Source organism: Patagioenas fasciata, chromosome 6 (assembly GCF_037038585.1).
Source record: "Patagioenas fasciata isolate bPatFas1 chromosome 6, bPatFas1.hap1, whole genome shotgun sequence".
NCBI classification, from domain to species: Eukaryota; Metazoa; Chordata; class Aves; order Columbiformes; family Columbidae; genus Patagioenas; species Patagioenas fasciata.
In genome coordinates this window covers 38,264,137-38,283,827 of record NC_092525.1, presented here as the reverse complement: position 1 = coordinate 38,283,827, position 19,691 = coordinate 38,264,137, and the positions used below count along the sequence as shown (strand labels likewise).

The 19,691-nt window shown below is 47.1% G+C and overlaps 1 protein-coding gene across 1 annotated transcript; it reads right to left on the bottom strand.

Moving 5' to 3' along the window:
- Positions 1 to 9,063: 9,063 nt before the first annotated feature.
- Positions 9,064 to 16,093, bottom strand: LOC136104101 (ral guanine nucleotide dissociation stimulator-like 1). The gene is made up of 11 exons (XM_071810599.1): positions 16,088 to 16,093; positions 14,012 to 14,227; positions 13,679 to 13,782; positions 13,387 to 13,528; positions 12,970 to 13,056; positions 12,732 to 12,764; positions 11,613 to 11,734; positions 11,300 to 11,378; positions 10,268 to 10,411; positions 9,369 to 9,483; positions 9,064 to 9,182 (listed from the first exon to the last, which is right to left on the bottom strand). The coding sequence occupies exons 1-11, from the start codon at positions 16,091 to 16,093 to the stop codon at positions 9,064 to 9,066; spliced, it is 1,167 nt and encodes a 388-aa protein (XP_071666700.1).
- Positions 16,094 to 19,691: the final 3,598 nt, after the last annotated feature.

The window sequence follows — 19,691 nt, the reverse complement described above, 5'->3', positions numbered from 1 at the left end:
TCCCGTTTCTGGGAGGAAATGTTCCCAATAGCCAACCTGAGCCTCCCCCGCCCAACTGGAGGCCGTTTCCTCCCGTCCCGTCACTTGTGCAGGCACCAAATCCCTTCTCTCGCCACACGGAGCTGCCCCCCACCCCCCGGCCCGTGTCCCCCGCGGCCCCGGGGGAGGGCGGGCGGCGGGGCCCGGCTCGCTCATACCCGTCCGCAGCAGGGCCCGCAGCTGATCCCGCACATGGCGCTGTGTCCGCGTCCGCAGGCAGGGCTGCTGCCGGCTCCGCCAGCCCCGCACTCCCGCTCTCTCTCGCACCGACCGCTCGCCCCGACGCCAACGGCGGCGACGGCTCCGCGAGCACCGCGGCGACCGGACGCGGCCTCGCGGCGGCACGTGCCGCCCGCAGCCGGCCAATCGCAGCTCGCCGCCGCTCCGCGCGCGCCCCCTTGCCCCGCCCTCAGCCCGCCCGCAGTCCGAGCCCTTGCTCAGCCGGACAAAGCGCCGGGGCCGGGACAGACGGACCGAGCTGGGAGCGTGGGCATCGAACTGTGCGTGGAACACAACTTGTGCTGCGGCAGAGCCCGGGGCGAGCGCAAAACCGCAAAGTCCAAGCATAACCGCGGAAGGAAAAAGGAAGTTCTTGTCATTTACAGTGATGTTTTCACTTTGCCATTCAATATATTCGCTGTTCTACTAAAGGATTTAAAGAATAGGCAACTGAAATCAAGAACGTGTTCTTCCCGCGCAAAGGGGGTTCCTTCCCCAGAAATGTGAATTGTGGTTAAACACACTGGCTCATTTCTCAGTGTTTCTGCTCTTTTTTTCCCTCTTTCTATGGTCAGAGCAATTACACAGCTGAGTGAAAAAATGAGGCTGCTTCGTAGTGAAATAAATAACTTACGCTTTTTCTATGGATAAACAACGTTTAATCCAATTCCTTCATTGTATTCCTTAAACACGTGTTCATTAGAGCACAAGCAAAACAGCGCTGGGTGCGCGGGGGATTCGCTCCGCCCAACACTCACACCTTTTAACAATGAGAAGTGTGCTTAAGGACAGTAAGGTGTTACATATTCATAATGACCCCAGGAACGCCCATACATATTCATTACCTTTCACGATTCTTATTAAAATGAGTCTCACATAACCCTTTCCACAGTCTCCTCTTGACCCTCCCCTGCTGCGCCTGCGCAGTCACTTGGTGGTTTTGAGGAGGGGTCGTTGGGGGTCTTTGGATGAAGGATGAACATCGTTCAGCTTCGTCACAGTGAACGTTTTACCTTTGGCTCACTGCAATGAATTGCCTGGAACCCAAGCTACCAAGTCGACCGAAACCAGACTGGCGCCCCCTTTTTGCTGTAAATCTTGGCTCTCTTGTCTGCTCAAGGTTGCAGTTGGTGCTGCAAAACTTCTTATCTCGGCATTCGATGAGGTTCTGTTTTTTTCTTAATACAACTGCTTACATACAGCTCTAAACTAGATATTCATTCTGTGGCTTAAAGTGTTGGTTCGCTAGTAGGCTCTTATTATGTAGTTATATAGTTGACCTTTAAAATGTTAGTTCCCTCTATCAATATAACTTCATGAACAAGTTTCATAACTTTTTACACAGAACTTAACCACCTTTTCCTTTTCCAGGTTCAGAGCCCGTGCCTCCTTTGGTTATATCTGTAAACATTAAACATCTTGGCACGAATCACCACCTCTTTTCTCACAATTCCTCCTTTTTCTTTCTATCCTATTGATTCGTGCTTTGGCTGCAAAGTTAGCCAGCACCTGCCTAGGGGTGGCTAGATCCAGTTTGGTGTTATCTTTCAAAATCATTAATTCATACCCCGTTCTTTTTGTTGCCATTTCAGGATCGATAGGCATGCCTGAGATTTGCATGCCTTGGACTACTGAATGTATTAACTGAATAAAGCAGGGGATCATGCATGGCACAAACAGTTTCGAGACCAATATCCATTAGGTGGATCTGGCCACCAAGTGGGAGGAATAGAGGTACTTGACGAATTTGCCCTCAACATTAACTGACAAGGGGTTCGTCCAACATATTCAGTCATTTGAGACCCTCCACATATCCAGCACGAGGTGACATTTAATTCGCAGTATCACAGTATCACAGTATGTTTGGGATTGGAAGGGATCTCAAAAGATCATCCGGTCCAATCCCCCTGCTGGAGCAGGAACGCCTAGGAGAGGTCGCACAGGAACATGTCCAGGCGGCTTTGAATGTCTCCAGGGAAGGAGACTCCACAACCTCCCTGGGCAGCCTGTTCCAGTGCTCTGTCACCCTCACTGAGAAGAAGTTTTTCTCAAATTTAAGTGGAACCTCTTGTGTTCCAGCTTGATCCCAATACCCCTTGTCCTATCATTGTTTGCCACTGAGAAGAGCCTGGCTCCATCCTCATGGCACTCAGCCTTTACATACTTATAAACATTAATAAGGTCACCCCTCAGTCTCCTCTTCTCCAAACTAAAGAGCCCCAGCTCCCTCAGCCTTTCTTCATAAGGGAGATGCTCCACTCCCTTAATCATGTTTGTTGCCCTACGCTGGACCCTCTCCAGCAGTTCCCTGTCCTTCTTGAACTGAGGGGCCCAGAACTGGACACAATATTCCAGATGGGGTCTCACCAGGGCGGAGTAGAGGGGAAGGAGGACCTCTCTCGATCTACTGACCACCCCCTTTGCAATACACCCAAGGATGCCATTGGCCTTCCTGGCCACAAGGGCCCAGTGCTGGCTCATGGTCATCCTGTTGTCCACCAGGACCCCCAGGTCCCTTTCCCCTACACTGCTCTCTAATCTGTAATTTCCCAACCTATACTGGAACCTGGGGTTGTTCCTGCCCAGATGCAGGACTCTACACTTGCCCTTGTTAAATTCCATCAGGTTATTCCCCGCCCAACTCTCCAGCCTGTCCAGGTCTCTGATGGCAGCACAGCCTCTGGCGTGTCAGCCACTCCTCCCAGCTTGGTGTCACCAGCAAACTTGCTGATAGTACACTCAATTCCCTCGTCCAAACCGTTAATGAATATATTGAATAATATTGGCCCCAGTACTGACCCCTGAGGCACTGCACTAGATCCAGGCCTCCAGCTGGACTCCGCACCATTGACCACCACTCTCTGGCTTCTCTCTTTAAGCCAGTTCGCAACCCAACTCACTACTCTATTGTCTAGACCACACTTCCTCAATTTAGCTGTGAGGATGCTGTGAGGGACTGTGTCAAAGGCTTTACTGAAGTCAAGGTAGACCACATCCACCGCTCTGCCATCATCCATCCACCTTGTTACATTCTCATAAAAGGCTATGAGGTTGGTCAAGCATGACTTACCCTTGGTAAAGCCATGCTGACTGCCCCTAATGACCCTCTTATCCCTGATGTGCCTTGAGATGACACCAAGGATAGGCTGTTCCATTACTTTCCCAGGGACAGAGGTGAGGCTGACCGGTCTATAATTACCCGGGTCCTCCTTCTTGCCCTTTTTGGAGACTGCAGTGACATTTGCTTTCCTCCAGTCCTCGGGCACCTCTCCCGTTTCCCAAGACTTGGCAAAAATGATGGAGAGCGGTCCAGCAATGACTTCAGCCAGCTCCCTCAGCACCCGCGGGTGCATCCCATCTGGACCCATGGATTTACGGATGTCCACACTATTTAACTGCTCCCTAACCCAGTCCTCATCGACTAAAGCAAACTCCTCCATTGACCTGGCTTCATCCGGGGTCTCAGGGGTACAGGGTTCCCCAGGCAGCCTCCAGCGGAGTAGACAGAGACAGAGAAGGCATTCAGTAATTCTGCATTCTCTGTATCTTCTGTGAGCAGGGCACCCACCCCATTCATCAGTGGGCCTACATTGCCTCTGGTATTAGTTTTATCTGCTATGTATTTGAAAAAGTTCTTCTTGCTGTCCTTGACCCCTCTCGCCAGCTGTAATTCTAAGGAGGCCTTGGCTACCCTAGCTGCCTTCCTACATCCTCTAACAGCAGCCTTATGTTCCTCCCAACTGGCCAGCCCCTGCTTCCATGACCTGTAAACTCTCCTCTTCTGCTTGAGCGTACCCAACAGATCCCTATTCAACCACGCAGGCCTTCTGGCTCCCTTCCTCGGCTTCCTATGTGTGGGGATGCTCTGATCCTGAGCGTGGAAGAAGCAACCTCTGAATGCAATCCAGCTCTCTTGGGCCCCTTTTCCTTCAAGCAGTCTTGCCCATGGGATTTCCCCCAGCAATTGCTTGAAAAGGCCGAAGTCAGCCCTGCTGAGGTCCAGGGTTGCAATTCTACTTGCTATTCTGTTCCTGCCACACGGGATGCTGAACTCCACCATCTCGTGGTCACTGCAACCCAGGCAGCCCTCGACCTTTACTGCTTCGACCAGACCCTCCTTGTTAGTGAGGATGAGATCCAGCAGTGCACCTCTCCTGGTCGGCTCCTCCACCATCTGCATGAGGAAGTTGTCATCAATGCGCTGGAGGAACCTCCTGGACTGTGGCTGGCTGGCTGAATGGTCCTTCCAGCAAACATCAGGGAAGTTAAAATCACCCACAACAACCAGGGCCTGTGACTGTGAGGCCACTCTCAGCTGCGCATAGAAGGCCTCATCAACTTCCTCAGCCTGATCTGGTGGCCTGTAATAGACACCTACAACCGTATCACCCCTGCCAGCCTGCCCCTTGATCCTGACCCATACACTCTCAACTCGTTCCTCATCCGCTCCTGGGCAGAATTTAGTACATTGTAGCTGCTCTCTCACATAGAGAGCAGCTCCACCACCACGCCTGGCTGGCCTGTCTTTCCTGAAAAGGGCGTAGCCATCCATGACCACATTCCAGTCATGTGAACTGTCCCACCACGTTTCTGTAATTGCCACCAGATCATGATCTCCCGACCGAACATAGGATTCTAACTCCTCCTGCTTATTCCCCACGCTGCACGCATTGGTGTACAGGCATTTCAGGGAGCGGGCTATCTTTTCCATAAGATCTATAAACAGGTTTTTCCCTACTCTTGGTAATTGTAATCCTTTGTCTTTTTGCCTTAATTCTTCATATCAGTCACTGCTGTTCTGTACCAATTTCTGTTGCTCTTGCTTTCCTTTTAATTCCTGAGTGGCACTCTTAACTAACTCCTCCTTCTACTGATCTTGCACTGCCCCTCCGTCTGAATAGCCCCACTCCCCAGCTTGTGTAAAACGGGTATTCTGTTCTCCCCTAGGGCAGGAGACACAGCCTACAGCCAGTCCACCTTTCCCTAGCTTAGTTGCTACCCATAATTCCTGCCCTTGGATTTCAGACTTCTCCAATTTTGTTCTATCATAACATCCAGAATTAGTATGAGTGTGATAATGTAGAACATATTGGGTTAGTCTCCCTATTCTCACACGCTCGTAGCACTTGGTACAGGGATTGGCCAGGCTAAGTTGGGAACAATAAGTCGCCACTGCTAGCAAGAGGGTCAGGTCCAGGGTTCTGCACCCCCTGCCTCTCTGGCCGACCAGGCTGCAGCCGCAGCCGAGTTCGTCATCTTCTCGGCAGCAAGGGCCACGTCCCCACCTTTCCTATTTTTGCCGTTAGCGTGGCGACTTTTTATCGTTTCCCAGCTCTTGGCCTTCACTTCCCAGGAACAACAGGAGCAACACGGAATGTGGTTTCTCTTTCTGCACTCTGTTCTCCTCATCACTGGTGGGCTCTAAATTCCCATTCACCCCTTCAGTAAATACCTCCCACCATTCTCCGCTATTCTTTTTCTGTTCCTCCAGTGGCGACCGGAATCCTCAACCGAGCCCTGGTTTCCTTATCTTCTGTTCTTAGACATTTCTTACACAATCCTGTCAGTAAGTTCCCTTTGTGGATATGCTTATACCACAGTCCATTTACAACCTAAACATCAAATATAAAATGAGAATTCCATATACAACTCGGTTCAACACATTTAACTATTAAGCCATTCTCATTTTCATTCACATCCATAACACAAATAGTAGTTACATCACCAATCCCGTGTCAATTTCAATTTCAGTTCCCCTGGTTCCTGAGTTGCTTTCCAGGTTCTTTCTTCCATCAGAGCTCCTCTAACTCGAGAGACGCGTGTCCATCCTTTCTCTGCCCTCCCAACAGCTGTTTCTGTAGTTAACAAAACAAGAAAAGGTCCCTCCCATCATGGGGTTGGAGTTTCTTCTTTTCAGGTTTTAATTAGTGTTGCCCCCATATCTATCAAGAATTCTACTTGTTTTGTTCTTTTGGGTTTCTTCTTCCCCATGCGGTGAGCACCACCCAGGCTGCTCACCCAGAAGGACTAAAACTGCTTCCCAGTGCAACCCCAAACACCCTTCACTTCAGCAGGTGACCGCACTTGTGCTTTCAGCTCCTGGGCTGGTGTTGTCCGGGCTTTCCCTGCTCAGCACTGACTGTGTTTTGGAAAGGCAGGAGCCAGTGCAAACCCTTCTCCGCTGTTCTGCTCTTTTTCTGCTATTTTTCCCCTTTCCTGTGAAGCTCAGCTGCTCCATGAGTTATTGTGTTCTCCTGTGAGTGTGGGGTTTGTCCTCTGCTGTGGAGCACGAGAGCGAAGCCCCCGGAGCCCCGGCTGGTGCAGACCCCGCAGTGAGGGTGACAGACCCGGAGCCAGGAGCAGTTTCCCCAGGGTGAGGAGCAAGTGGAGCTGCTCACACCAAGGTCACAGGCAGGGTTGGTGCGCATCACCGGTTCTAAGGCTGTCACCAGAACCTGACAACCTGACAACAGTGTGCTGTCTCCCTGGGTAGTTTAAGTACAACCAGAACGCAAGAGGCGGCTTAAATTCGGGGTCGTCTTTTTGCCAGGAGCAGAAAATGCCGTGATGGAGACAGTGGGGAAAAGGTGGAAACTCTCAGACCGCGGTGCAGTCTCAGAGAGGAAAAGAGATGAACGAGACACTGATGAGCAGGAAAAGTTGACATATTTATTATAGAAACATTAAAGGTTCTATAGAGATTGAATGTTACATAAAGATCAAATATTTAAATACATTAGCCCCAGATGTAAATTAGTGTTAAAAAGTTCATCTATTTATTATAGAAACATTAAATATTATACAAAGCTCAAACACTATATAAAGATCAAACATTAAAATATACTAACTCCAGACAAGAATTGGTGGGAAAACGTTTGCATATTTATTATGTAAGTATTAAATATTAAATAAAGATTAAATAGAATACAAAATCAAACATTAAAATATATTAACTCCAGACACAAATTAGTTGTCAAAAAATAATCTATTTATTATAGAAACATTCAATATTATATAAAGATCAAATATCATATAAAGATCAAATCTTATCTAGAGATCAAACATTAAAATACACTAACTCCAGACAAGAATTGGTGGAATAAAGATCAAGTATTTATTATATAAATATTAAATAAAGATTATGTATTATATAAAGCTTAAATATTAATCCTAGTAACTCCAGATCAAAAACTACTGGAAAAATGTTTACATACTTTTATAGAAACAGTAAATAATATATAAAGATTAAATACGATATAAAGATCAAATATTAAACTATATTAACTCCAGACAAAAATTAGTGGAAAAAAGTTACGTATTTATTATAGAAATGTTACATCTATATAAAGACTAAATACTACATAAGGATCAAATATTAAAATATTTTAACGCCAGACAAGAATTGGTGTGAAAAAAAGTTCACATATTTATTATGTAAATAAAGATTATCTATTAAATAAAGATTATGTATGATATAAAAGCTCAAATCTTAATATACATTAACTCAAAAGAAGAATTAGTGGAAAAAAGTTACGTATTTATTATAGAAATGTTACATATATGTAAAGACTAAATACTACATAAGGTTCAAATATTAAAATACTTAACGCCAGACAAGAACTGGTGTGAAAAAAAGTTCATATATTTATTATACAAATAAAGATTATGTATTAGATAAAGGTTATGTAGTATATAAAAGCTCTAATCTTAATATATATTAACTCAAGAGAAGAATTAGTGGAAAAAAGTTACGTATTTATTGTAGAGATGTTACATCTATGTAAAGATTAAATATGACAGAGGGATCAAATATTAAAATATTTTAATGCCAGACAAGAATTGGTGGAAAAAAGTTCAAGTATTTATTATATAAATATTAAATAAAGATTATGTGTTATATAAAGCTCAATTATTAGTATCTATTAACTGCAGAAAAAAAGGGTGGAAAAAAGTTTATCTATTTATTTTATATGCATATATATATATATGTGAAATAAAGCTCAAACACTATATACAGAAGAAACATTAAAATACATTAACTCCAGACAAAAATGGGTTGAAAAAAGTTGATATACTTATCATATAAATAGTAAATATTACACAAAGATCAAATATTATATAAAGATTTAATAATAAAATATATCAACTCCAGAAAATAATTATTGGGGAAGGTCTATGTACATATTAAATAAATATTAAATATTAGTACATTAAATGCACATATTAAATAAATAGTAAATATTAGTACATTAAATAAAATTTTAAATAAATATTAAATATTAGTATATTTAAAAAAATAAATATTTGTACATTAAATATAATTTTAGAATACTAGTAAATATTAGTACATTAAATAAAAATATTAATTAACGCTCAAATATTATATACAGCTAAAACATTTAAATATATTAACTCCAAGGAGAAATTAGTGGAAAAAAGTTTACGTACTTACTCTATGAATATTAAATATTATACAAAGCTAAAATATTCTATAAAGCTAAGCTATTTAAATATAGTAACTCCAAGCAGAAATCAGTAGAAAAAAGATTATATAATATTGAATGTTTCTATAGAAGTATGGAAAGATTAAATATGATAAAAACATCAAGTCTTAGAATACATTAACTGCAGACAGAAACTGGAAAAAAGTTAATATACTTGTTATATAAAGATTAAATATTATACAAAGCTCAAACATTATCTACAGGTCACATATTAAAATATATCAACTCCAGACTAAACCTGGGGGGAAAAAAGTTTACATACTCATAATATACACAGTAAATCTTATACAGAGCTCAGCCATTACAATCCATGAAGTGCGGGCTCCTCCTGTGCTGCAGCTTTTCTTCTCAGGACGAAGTCGAAGTTGGCCTGGGTGTTCATGGCGTAGAACACGTTCGCCTTGGGTGGGATGGCCAGCTCTGCAAGAGAGGGAGCAGAGAGAGCGTTAACGGGCGCCCCACTCAGCGTTAGGGGTTTGTTCTCACCGGCAGCTGGGACAACGTGGCGATGGCGTTTCTGACGTCGCTTCGCGTGTTACTCTTGCCGGCAAAATGCAGCAGAGCTCTTCAAGCAGCAGCAGCAGCAGCAGAGTTCTGCTTCCCCACCTTTGTCCGCGGAGATGATCTGGACCAGCTCGTAACCCTCAGCCGAGCCAGACTGCAGGTTGTGCTTCTCCATGGCTCGCTGGATGACAGCAGGAGCCTTCTCTTGGTTACTCAGCTGCAAAGAGAGGGTTGCAATGAGGGCTTCTGCTTTATTCACTCTATAATGATTTAATAATTAGCAAAGGCCTGTCTTTCTGCAGACTGCTTGGTCCTGGAACGATTTCGAAGAACTGAAAAATTACAGTGGCTTAGTAACTAAGTCGTAGATTCTGCCAGACACTAAAACACGCTCTTTGTGACACCTGGTGGTGGAGTTAGTTCAAGACAACAGGCACTGCTCTAGAAATGCAGCAGCAAATCACAGCCTCTGCTCTCCTGAGCAACCACTCGCAGAGGTGACACCTTGTTCTCAGCAGCCATCGAATCCGCAGCAAGAGCTGCCCCAGCTGCTCTTTGCAGGCATCCATTCATCCACAGTCTCCCCTGCTAAACACTTTCTGTGATGTCCTGCAAAGATTCTGGGCCTTGGAGCTGGGTTTGCTGGGGAAGGGGCACCTTGTGTCACAGCTCACACACCCCAGTGCTGAGCTGGACACACAACAGCCGGCGCTGGCAGAAGAGCAGGGGCAGCAAAGCCGGCACTTGCTCAGAGTGCTTCCCTTGGCATTGTTGATCAAATACAAGCTTCAATTTCAAGGCCAGAAACCTTGAGAGATGCTCTTTGCAAACCTCTCATTCATCCCCTGCTCCACATGTTTTGATTTGTAACATCTGTCATGTTCCCTGTCAAGGAGGTTTGATCAGGGAATAGGTGTTTCCTAAACTAAAAGCACCATTCAAGTCACCTGGGGTGAAAACACCACCCACAGTCACAGCGCTTTGCTGTTCCCACCACTCACCAGGATGCTCCTGTAGATGTTGCCACTTCTGTCCTCTTCTACGCTGGTGCGGATGATGCAGCTGTCTCCGCTCTGCTGGTTGTAGAGGGGCAGGACTGGCGGCACTTCTTTTGATGGAATGGGAGTCACGGAGCCGGGGCACTTCTTGGAGCACTTGTCAGCAGATGGCAGCAAGGGGGGAGATGAGATCAAACACATTCATTACCATTTAATTTCAAAGATCCAAAAGCTAAAGATGACACTCTTCAGCACAACAGCCTTAACGAGGGCTTAGGCAACCCAGTTAAGGCAGTTTAGGTCAAGAGAGCAGAGTCTGCAGGACAAAGCTCCCTGGGAACGGAACCCAGCCCAGACAAGGCTTGGTCTGGGCAGTTCCTGGCAGGTCAAAGCACAGGGCTGGCGAGCTCTGACCTCACCTGCTTCTCACTCGCTCAGCTGCTCTGCCTGCCCCAGAATTAGGCTGGGCTGATGCACATGAGCCCTCCCCCCAAAATCGCCTTTCCCAGAGCTCAGGTCCCTCCATTCCACTGCCAGCAACGCTCCAGTCAAGACCCACAGGCTTGGGCAAGCGCCTGGGGCCGCCGGCAGCGTCAGCAGCCTCGCACAGGCTGTTTGTGCTGAACACAGGGCCCGGGCCCTACCTTGTGCTGAGGCTCCTCAGCAGTGGCGGTGGGAGGGACGATGGTGACGGTGCTGTCCCCAGAGCTCCCACCTGGAGCAGGTTTGGGCTGCGCGTTGACGGGGGTGCTGTGGGCGCTCACCCCCAAGCCCAGGAACGGCCTAGGGGGGAAAAGAAAGCACAACAGAGCTGGGCTGAGCAAAGCTGTCACTTGCTTCAACAATCTGACCTGCTGTTGTGTTTTCCTATCGCGAGTGGCCTATTGCTTGTGTGTGTTTATCAAATTAGACTCTGTCCTTATTTGCACCGCAGTGCTCTGGATCCCCAGCCAGGTTTGTCAGCTGGTGTTTGATTTATTCCAGTTCATATTCAGGCACCAAACCCCCTCCCCGTTGTACTCACAGGCTGAATCTCTTCACCACGCTCTTCTGAGCTCTGCCCGATGCGGTGCTCTTGTCAGCAGCTCCTTCGATTTCACGTGAAAGACGGAAACTGCAGAACGGGCAATACCATTAGTGAAATATCTCAGAGTGGCCGTATTTGAGAAGCCCTGGGTCACTCCCACGTCCCAGAGGGTTCATCCCCACAAGGAGGAGCGCAGCTCTGTGCGTGTGTATTTCCACTCTCCGGGAGCAGCTCCTGGCAGCGCAGAGCTCAAGGCTGAGAGAACCTGAACCTGCCTGCGAGGGAAGAAAAGCTGCTTCGCCAGCCGGGCTGAGACCCTACCTCTCCTCATCACTTAAATGCCGCTGCCTCCTAAACCACTGCACGAATTTCTCATCTGCTGCCATGCAATAGCTGTTACATGAGGACTGCAACAGCTTAATCTGTGTGATTACTTCAAACTCCTAAGAAAACAAATAATAAATTAGGAATTCTAATTAGAAAAATAAAGCCAGTCTCGTTAATACACTAAACACACGCAGCAACAGATCCAGGACAAACTGAGTTGGACCCGCAGGTCGGTTTCAGTTGAAGAAGTGACTATTTCGAGAACCACTGTTTCAAACGCTGCAACTCTGCAGCTCACCCTTCCCGTCACCCCTGCGTGGCCAGCGTGGTGCCGAGAGAGGAATCCCGCTCTGTACGTAGGTGGTTCTCAGGCACTAAGCAAGGGAAAGAACGAGAGGTGCCTGTGATGACAGCAGAGCCTGATCCTCCCCGGCTCTGTGCACTCACACTTGGCCCAGGGGAACACAAAACGCTGCCCCCAACGTGTGACTGGAACGCGCTGCTCTTCCCTCACTCCGCTTGCACACACGCTTGCCCAAAATAATTCTGTCCGAGATCTGGCGCGACTGCCCTCGGACAGAGGAAACCCCGGCACCTTCGCTCCTACTGATCCATGACCAACAAGGGTCAGGCTGGAAGGCAACGCTCAGCCTTGATTTCTCGGTCCCAGGTACCCGCTTTGCTCTCTGCACCTTTTACCCACAACTATTTACTGCAGCACAAGGAAGATGGTCACAGACTGTATCTTGTGGCCAGCAAAGGTCTCATGCCAGCAGGTCTGATTCGCTCCCAGCACACAGAACACGCTCGTGTAACGTGTTCCCGTGAACACCAAACGGGGGGAACGTGCCCCAGACGTAAAACCCGTGGCAGCGAGTGCCCTGCAGCTCCTCTTCCCCTGCTGCCCCCATCTAAAAGGAATTTCTCTTCCCGCGCTGCCCCTCACAGCCCGGCAGACGTTCACAGCGTGCCGGGGACTGTTCCTTCCTCACCCTGAGTAACGTGAGCGCCTGTTGGATACGCCCGAGCAAAGACAACAGGCCTTGCCAAGAGAACGCTCTAGCAGAGAGCGTCAGGCACTAACGATCACAGAACAGACACCGTTCCACTTACCCTTCGCCGCTTCTCAAAATTGATCAGGCCGCCCTGTTGGAAGGACAGAGAAGGGATCAGAGGAGAAGAGCACAGGCTCAGCTGGACTTAATCACAAACAGGATGAAGTAGCGACACCAAGGGACAGGCCACACCTGCCCTGACCAAAGGCTACTACAAAAACCCATTTCCAGCTCTAGGATAAACCACAGCGCTCGTGTACCTAAGTCTATTTGTTAAATGTATTGCCCCAAATTACCTCGAGATAGTCCTGAAGGGCTGTGTCCAGCATGACGAGGTCTGTTAGGAAGGTACCCAGGTAAGGTACCGTGCCTTGTGTGACTCCCTGCAAACGGTCAGAGCAATGGTGGGTTAACTGACTGAGAAGTAATAATAATAATAATACTAATTAGAATTCTCCTGTGGAAGCAAACAAAATACAACTCGTCTGCTTCACCAAACAGCGCTCTTGTAAATGACGCTTTCACGACATCATCCTTGGTATCTCAGCCAGCAGTTCATGTCTGCACAGAGCGGTATATAAGCCAAAGCGCTCATTCGTAACTCCTCTGCGTCAAATCTCGCTGTGCGCCACCTCTCGCCCCAGCAGGAAAGCCGGGATTTACAGACCCGTCTTCCCCAAAGCACCACATACGGGAGCTCATTGGTTAGGAACAGGGCTGAACTCGGCTTTGGGTGAGATCATAAGCTGGCAACTCAAGCTAATTCCCACCTTCATCAGCAGCTCCCTGCTCATCGCAAAGTTGTCAGAGTCGGAGAAGATTTCTGAAAGCTCCTCGAACATCAGCATTGTGTCCCTGTACAGGAAAAGATTAAATCATTTAAGTTGTTTGTAAGCACTCTGAATCAGATCAGGGTACTATTTTTTTCTCAACAATCGTTAACAGTTGGGCACAGAAAAGATAAAAGCACCAAAACACATCCAGTGACACACTGCACAGCCTTACTTTGGAACGCAGGCCCAGGTCTTCTTCAGGCGATAAACCGAGGTGGACTGCAAGGCGGAAACGATGGCCTTCAGAGACGAAAAGTTGTTCAGGACCCTACATTGCTGTGAAAGGAGCGGTTAGAAACACAGGAGCGTTAAACGTCAGCATCACCAATAGTCAGAGCTCTTCTGTCTGCCCCGTGTCCTGCTTGCTGCACATTCTCCCTGCTAAGCGGGCAGCTCTACAAATACTGAGCATCAAAAATATCACTGCCCAACAACCCCCCTGTCCCCTCCCAGCTCCACGGCACCCGCACAAGGAACGTTAAACAGTCGTGAATAAACGCTTTACACGTGCGATACGGATCCACTTCTCCAAGATCTTCGCTCGCTGCTGTGTCTTTAGTTCTTTGCTCTCCAGGATGGTGCTGAGCACGCAGTTGGTGACGGCGTCGAACTGCGAGATGGTGGCTCTGATGCTCTGTGCCAGCTGTTTGTTCTCCTTCTTGTCCCTTCGGGACCAGATGCAGCCCAGGCAGTGGTGGGGCACAACGTTCTGGAAGAGTGTCTAGAGGGAAACAGAGGTGTCCAACTCAGCCTGGATCGCTACTGCCCACAGCAAGAAATGCATGGTTACAGTACAAACTGCATCTGAATCTAATATGGTATCAAAAGGGAAATATTGATTTTCTCTCCAGTTTAAAATATACACTTTGATATAACTCTTTAGGCCTGACGCCCTAAAAGAACTGTCAGATAAACTGTCCTAGCAAAATAACAGACACCTTTCTATCACTTACTTTACCAAGGGGAAAGATTTCCATATAATGATATTTTTGAAGGAGATTGATACAAATAAGCCAAATTGGAGCATTACAGTTACAAATACTTATACATCTCCAGGTGAGTTGGCCTAAGATACAGTCAAAATACGCTATATCTGAGGGGTCAAATATTAAACTTTGCAAAAGAGGCCACACAGCCTACATTCACACTGTAAAAAAAAAGACAAACACCTTCAGAAGAACTGAACGAAAAGCCCAATCAATGAAGCAAGTTTGGATAACCAAGTTAAGTTATAAACCAAACAGACAAACAAACAATGAGAAGCCCAGGACTATTTCCCCGAGCATTTCAAGTAATACGTATGATCTACGCACCGCGTCCATGTATGTCAGCTGTTCTGCCACCGGGTCTTCTTGGAACAATGAGAATTCTTCTGGGCCGCTGATCTCCAGTTCCTCTTCCTCATCCGGGTTGCAGGGAGAAAGGCTGTGGAACGCGTCTGGCCAGCGGGGAAAACACGAGTCAGTGAATTTATACAGAAAACAAGTAATCAAAGCAGATATTTGGAAAATCACTACATAGAAGAGCAGAACATGCAAAGGGACCTGCCTGGGGTAACGGCCTCACTGTGCTGCATATTTTAGGGAGAAAGAGAAGGACCCGAAGATTAAATGGGCAAAGAGAAGGTAGAAGAAAAAGAAACAGGGAGAACTGAGCTGTTCAGGGTCTCTTACCTGAGAAGTGCCTTGACATATTCACTAACCATTCTTTGGGAAGAAAAAACCTACCAACCCCCCCACAACAACTCCTTATTAACACTGCAGAACTTTGATAATCTACTTGTCAGCATTTATGCATTCTATAGTCTGAAAAACAGGTGAACTGCAAAGAGACAAGACTGCAATTATACCCCCAAAATATTATACTGAATATGCTCTTATGTCCACGTTTCAAGGGAAGAGGAGGAGAAGGGAGCGAGACCAGTTGGAAAGTCAAAACATGCTTTGCTAGTACTACTGATGAGGAGAGAAAGTAATGCAAAATATACAAAACCAATCGTGGCTCCAGCAGCTGCAGGACAGGCCCCCGGATGCCCTGGGCTGGACTCGGCAGTAAACCAGAGCTGGATTCAGGGCTGCAGGGCCTGGAACCACGCCTAGGATGGCAGGCAGGCTCCTCTTCAGATGCCGGCCATGGACGAGGACAGCGAGACCCTGGTGATCTCCCAGTTCCAGATGCTGCACAACGTGGAAAACCTACCGAGCTGGTCACTTTGGGTCCCCTGTTCTGGCTGCCCCTCCCGGCAAGTCCGCCCCTCTCACGGGATGTGCAGAATTGATCAGCAGCCTTGGCTGCCGCAGCACTAAGTCTAAACCTGGGCCTTTTCTGCACACCAGTCCTACCGTTATGTGCTCCAGAGCCAACGGGGACTGAAAAACACGCAGCCAATGTGAGAATAATGCATGTAGAAGAACTTAGTCCCCCTACTAAGGCTGGAAGTTGATTCCAGTTCTCATTCACATACCACGTGAGCCCTTACGAATTTTCGGCTCACGGCACAGGAAGCTTTGTGCCCTGGATAAGGGGACATGTCAGGCTTGACGCTGGGAGAACACACAGACAGCAGAGAAAGGTACTTTACCATCATTCTCCTGTTCTTCTTTCCGGAACTCCTCCAGGAGATTCTGCGCCTTCTTCTCCAGGTCAGAGCCAGGCATGTTCTTCTTCAGATAACTCAGCACCTTCTGCAGACACACGTAGTCGGGTGGCTCTCGGAAATCGTCGGCACACTGGTCAAGCCAGGTTTGTAAAATCGATGCCATCGCACTGTGAGCAAATTCAGAGAGAACACATGGGTTGTATGCAGCAGGTATTGATGCAATCGCATGGATCTGTACCTAATATAACAACAGGAACACTGAGACATTCATCCCCCACGTGAAGGCAGTACGGACACTTCCGTGAGCACAGAATTTAATTTGTTCTTTTTATGCAAGAAATGTTACTAATACTTCATAGGAAACTAAAGGCTGCTTCTTCAATTACACCTTGATAAACCAGCGCAGTCATTCAAAATCATTAAAGATTTTCTCTGCGTTGTATTATTGGATGTTATGAGACAGCTGATACCCGGCCTTTACACAAGCCCCTTGAAGCAAACAGGGCTGTGAATTGTCACAGGAAACAACAGTTCTGCTGCCCACTTCCCGCTCCAGCACCGAACCCTGACTGGGGCTCGCTGGGCGCTGGAAAACCAAACTTACGTCCTGAGCACTGTGCTGGATCCGGGGGAATTCTGCTTTCCATGTTCTTCAGAGCCCGAGATCTCCAGGTTTCCGTATCTGAAAAAATGAGATGGCTGTTTAGAGGAACCTCTACTGAGCAACCCAAAGCGCGTAATCCATATACAACTGGCATAAACATATAGATATTGGCATATTCATATACGATTGGCATGAAGACAAGGGCTTCATGCTGGACAATTCCACCGTGGCTGGGGAGCTGTGGCAGAGATGAAGGGTTTGCACATATCCCCCGTGCACTGGTCTTTTATTAAGGGACAAGTTGTATTGGTTTTCTTGTGTCGGTCCCAGTTTGGCTCCTTAGCGGTCAGACCACGCATGCTTTCCCCACCTGGCGCTTAAGCTTTAATGAGATTTGGGATGTGGGCAGCGTGCATTCACACATGGTGTGTTTATGCTGAAATCCTGAACTTTGCAGGATTCTTTTCTGTCAACATCCCCCTGTCGTGTATAATAAATGACGGCTCAGTTTCCATTCTGTCCCGGCTCTCACCTGTCCAGGAGCAGCTCCAGGACTGTGCTGGTGGAAGCAAAGGCCCTGTACGTGGAGAGGAAGATGTTGATGTATGTGAAGTCATTATCGGCAAAGGCCGTCGGAAGCGTCTCCACCAGCTTTTCCAAAGTTCCAGCTTTCAGGGCCCTGCTTTTGCACGTCTCGTCCGGGCTGACAGTGTGTTCTGCAGGTAACTGGTCCCCTTCAGCCTACAAAGTGGAAACAAAGACAAAGCACAAAACTCAGACAGAAGCCAGAGCCCCGACACAGCCTGCACAATGAAACGCAGATTCCATTCCACCTTTTCACAGGAATAGTCCATCTCTAGTTACTAAACAATGTTGTCCGTTTGGGCTCTCCAAACACCAAACGCTGTATCAAATACTGGAGGACAATAAAGACATTTCTTATTTAAACAGGCAAGTGTTGCCAGTGCTTAGGCTGTAATCTCATGGTTGGCTTTGAAACTGACCATTCTCTCAGAACAGGGCCAACCATTCAAAAACCCCGGATGCTTTCTTAGCATCCAGAAGTTGAAGAAAGGTTTATTAGACTTCTTGTAGCATGAAAGATCTAAGTTCCTTCACCTACTGGTACCTCGAGAAGAAGCTACTAAGCAAGATTTCAAGCTTCTCAGTACTTAAAGGAATTGGTAATAAAGCCCAACTCACTCAAAATGAACAAAAACTGTTGTATTCCTTTCAACATGGGTTCTATGAAATTTGCAGTTAGAGCTGCATTTCTCTCAGACACATCCAATACCAGCCAACGCTTTTCAGCTGAAAAGCCTCCAAATCACTCTACAAATGCAGCATCACTAAAAACTCTTCCCATCAGCTGGGAAATGTACCACAGGTCAAAAATACTTTCAAATATTTCTCCTGGTAAAAACAGGAGGCAGAGATGGGAAATCTGCCGCTCAAAGTCTCTATACTACCAACCTGGACACTACACCAAAGCAAGTTCTTATATTATTGCCTTGCATCCTGAAGAAAATGTAGAAACATCGCAACATAACACGAAAGTTTTACCCACCTCCTGACCCTCTGGCTCAAACTGCCACAGCTGCACTGATTGCAATGAAGTGAGGACACTTTAATCAGCTGGGGGCTTGGCCACCATGCCAGCTTTACTTACCCCGAGCCATCTTGCTCCTTCGCTGTCAGTCTGCTGGATCTGCGCTCTTCTCAGGCTGTCACAGTCAACAGCTCCTTCTTGTGTGTCTTCAGCTCCATCCTCAGTTGTGCTCTGCCAGGAAAAGGGCCAAGAGAAACAAGTCAGAGAGAAAGGAACATGGTCCCTGCACAAGCGCAGGCTGCAGACACCAGCATGCCAGCACCAGGATCTCACAACACCTCAACAACGCTCACTTCAGTTGCCACTTTTTAGCTGCCTTTAGTTACCTGGGGCTTTTTGGGCTTTTAACTGAAAGCACAGAGGAGCTGAGTGCACAACTTACTGCACAAGCCAATGAAAGAGGTAAGAATTAAACCAGAGAGCCCAGATCTCCCGAACCCCAGCACTAACAGCCGCTGTATTAACATGCTGATACACGCTGAGGAGCAAAGCACTAGAGAACTGAAAACAGACGTAACAATTGACTTTAGAAATAGATATACTGGTCCCCCTGCAACCACATAATGTTTGTTCTTCATATATAACACTTGAATAATTAAAGTTTCAGGGCTATACTGAGTACCACAGCCTTAAGCACAGCAACAACTCAATTAGAAAGGATCTGAGTGCAGTGCAACCAAATCCTGGTTTGGGGAAGTCGGGGTTTGGGTTTTTTTGGGGGGTTGCTTTTCTGTTTGTTTTTACCTCCCTTATCTCTAAAATATCCCCTAGTCATATAGAACTGCCTGTACACCAGTGACTTGCCTCTTGAACGCTCTGTGGAACCTCCACATCTTCCCCAGGTTGGTTCCTCACATTTTCTTCCAGGCTTTCTGGAGTCTCCACGTCTTCTTCAGTTGGCTCGCTTGGAGTCTCCTCTGTGCACTCTGCAGTCTCGGTGTCTTCCTCCGTTGCCTTGCTTAGACTGTTCTCAATGCGCTCTGGAGCTTCTGCATCTTCCTCTGTTATCTTGCTGAGAGTGTTCTCGATGCGCTCAGGAGTCTTCGCATCTTCTTCTCTTATCTTGCTTGTAGTCTCGTCAATGTGGTCTGGAGTCTCTGCATCTTCCTCTCTTGTCTTCCTTACTGTCTGCTCAAAGATCTCTGGACTCTCATCAACGCGCTCTGGAGTCTTCTCAATATGCACTGGAGTCTCCACAATATGCACTGGAGTCTCCACTTCTTCCTTGGTTGGCTTGGTCAGGATCTCCTCAAGGCTGTGCAGAGACTCCACATCTTCCTCATGTCTCTTCCGCCTGGGTGTCCTCCTCTTCGGTCTGCTCCAACATCTCCAAAGAGACAGGTTCCGAAAGGGGAAGTTCCGAGCCTGTTAGA

Coding starts and splice junctions, on each gene's coding strand:
- LOC136104101 (XM_071810599.1), bottom strand. Junction 13,529..13,678: donor ACCTGGGCCTGCGTTCCAAA/GTAAGGCTGTGC, acceptor TTTCCTGTACAG/GGACACAATGCTGATGTTCG. Junction 11,379..11,612: donor CATTTAAGTGATGAGGAGAG/GTAGGGTCTCAG, acceptor CCCGTTCTGCAG/TTTCCGTCTTTCACGTGAAA.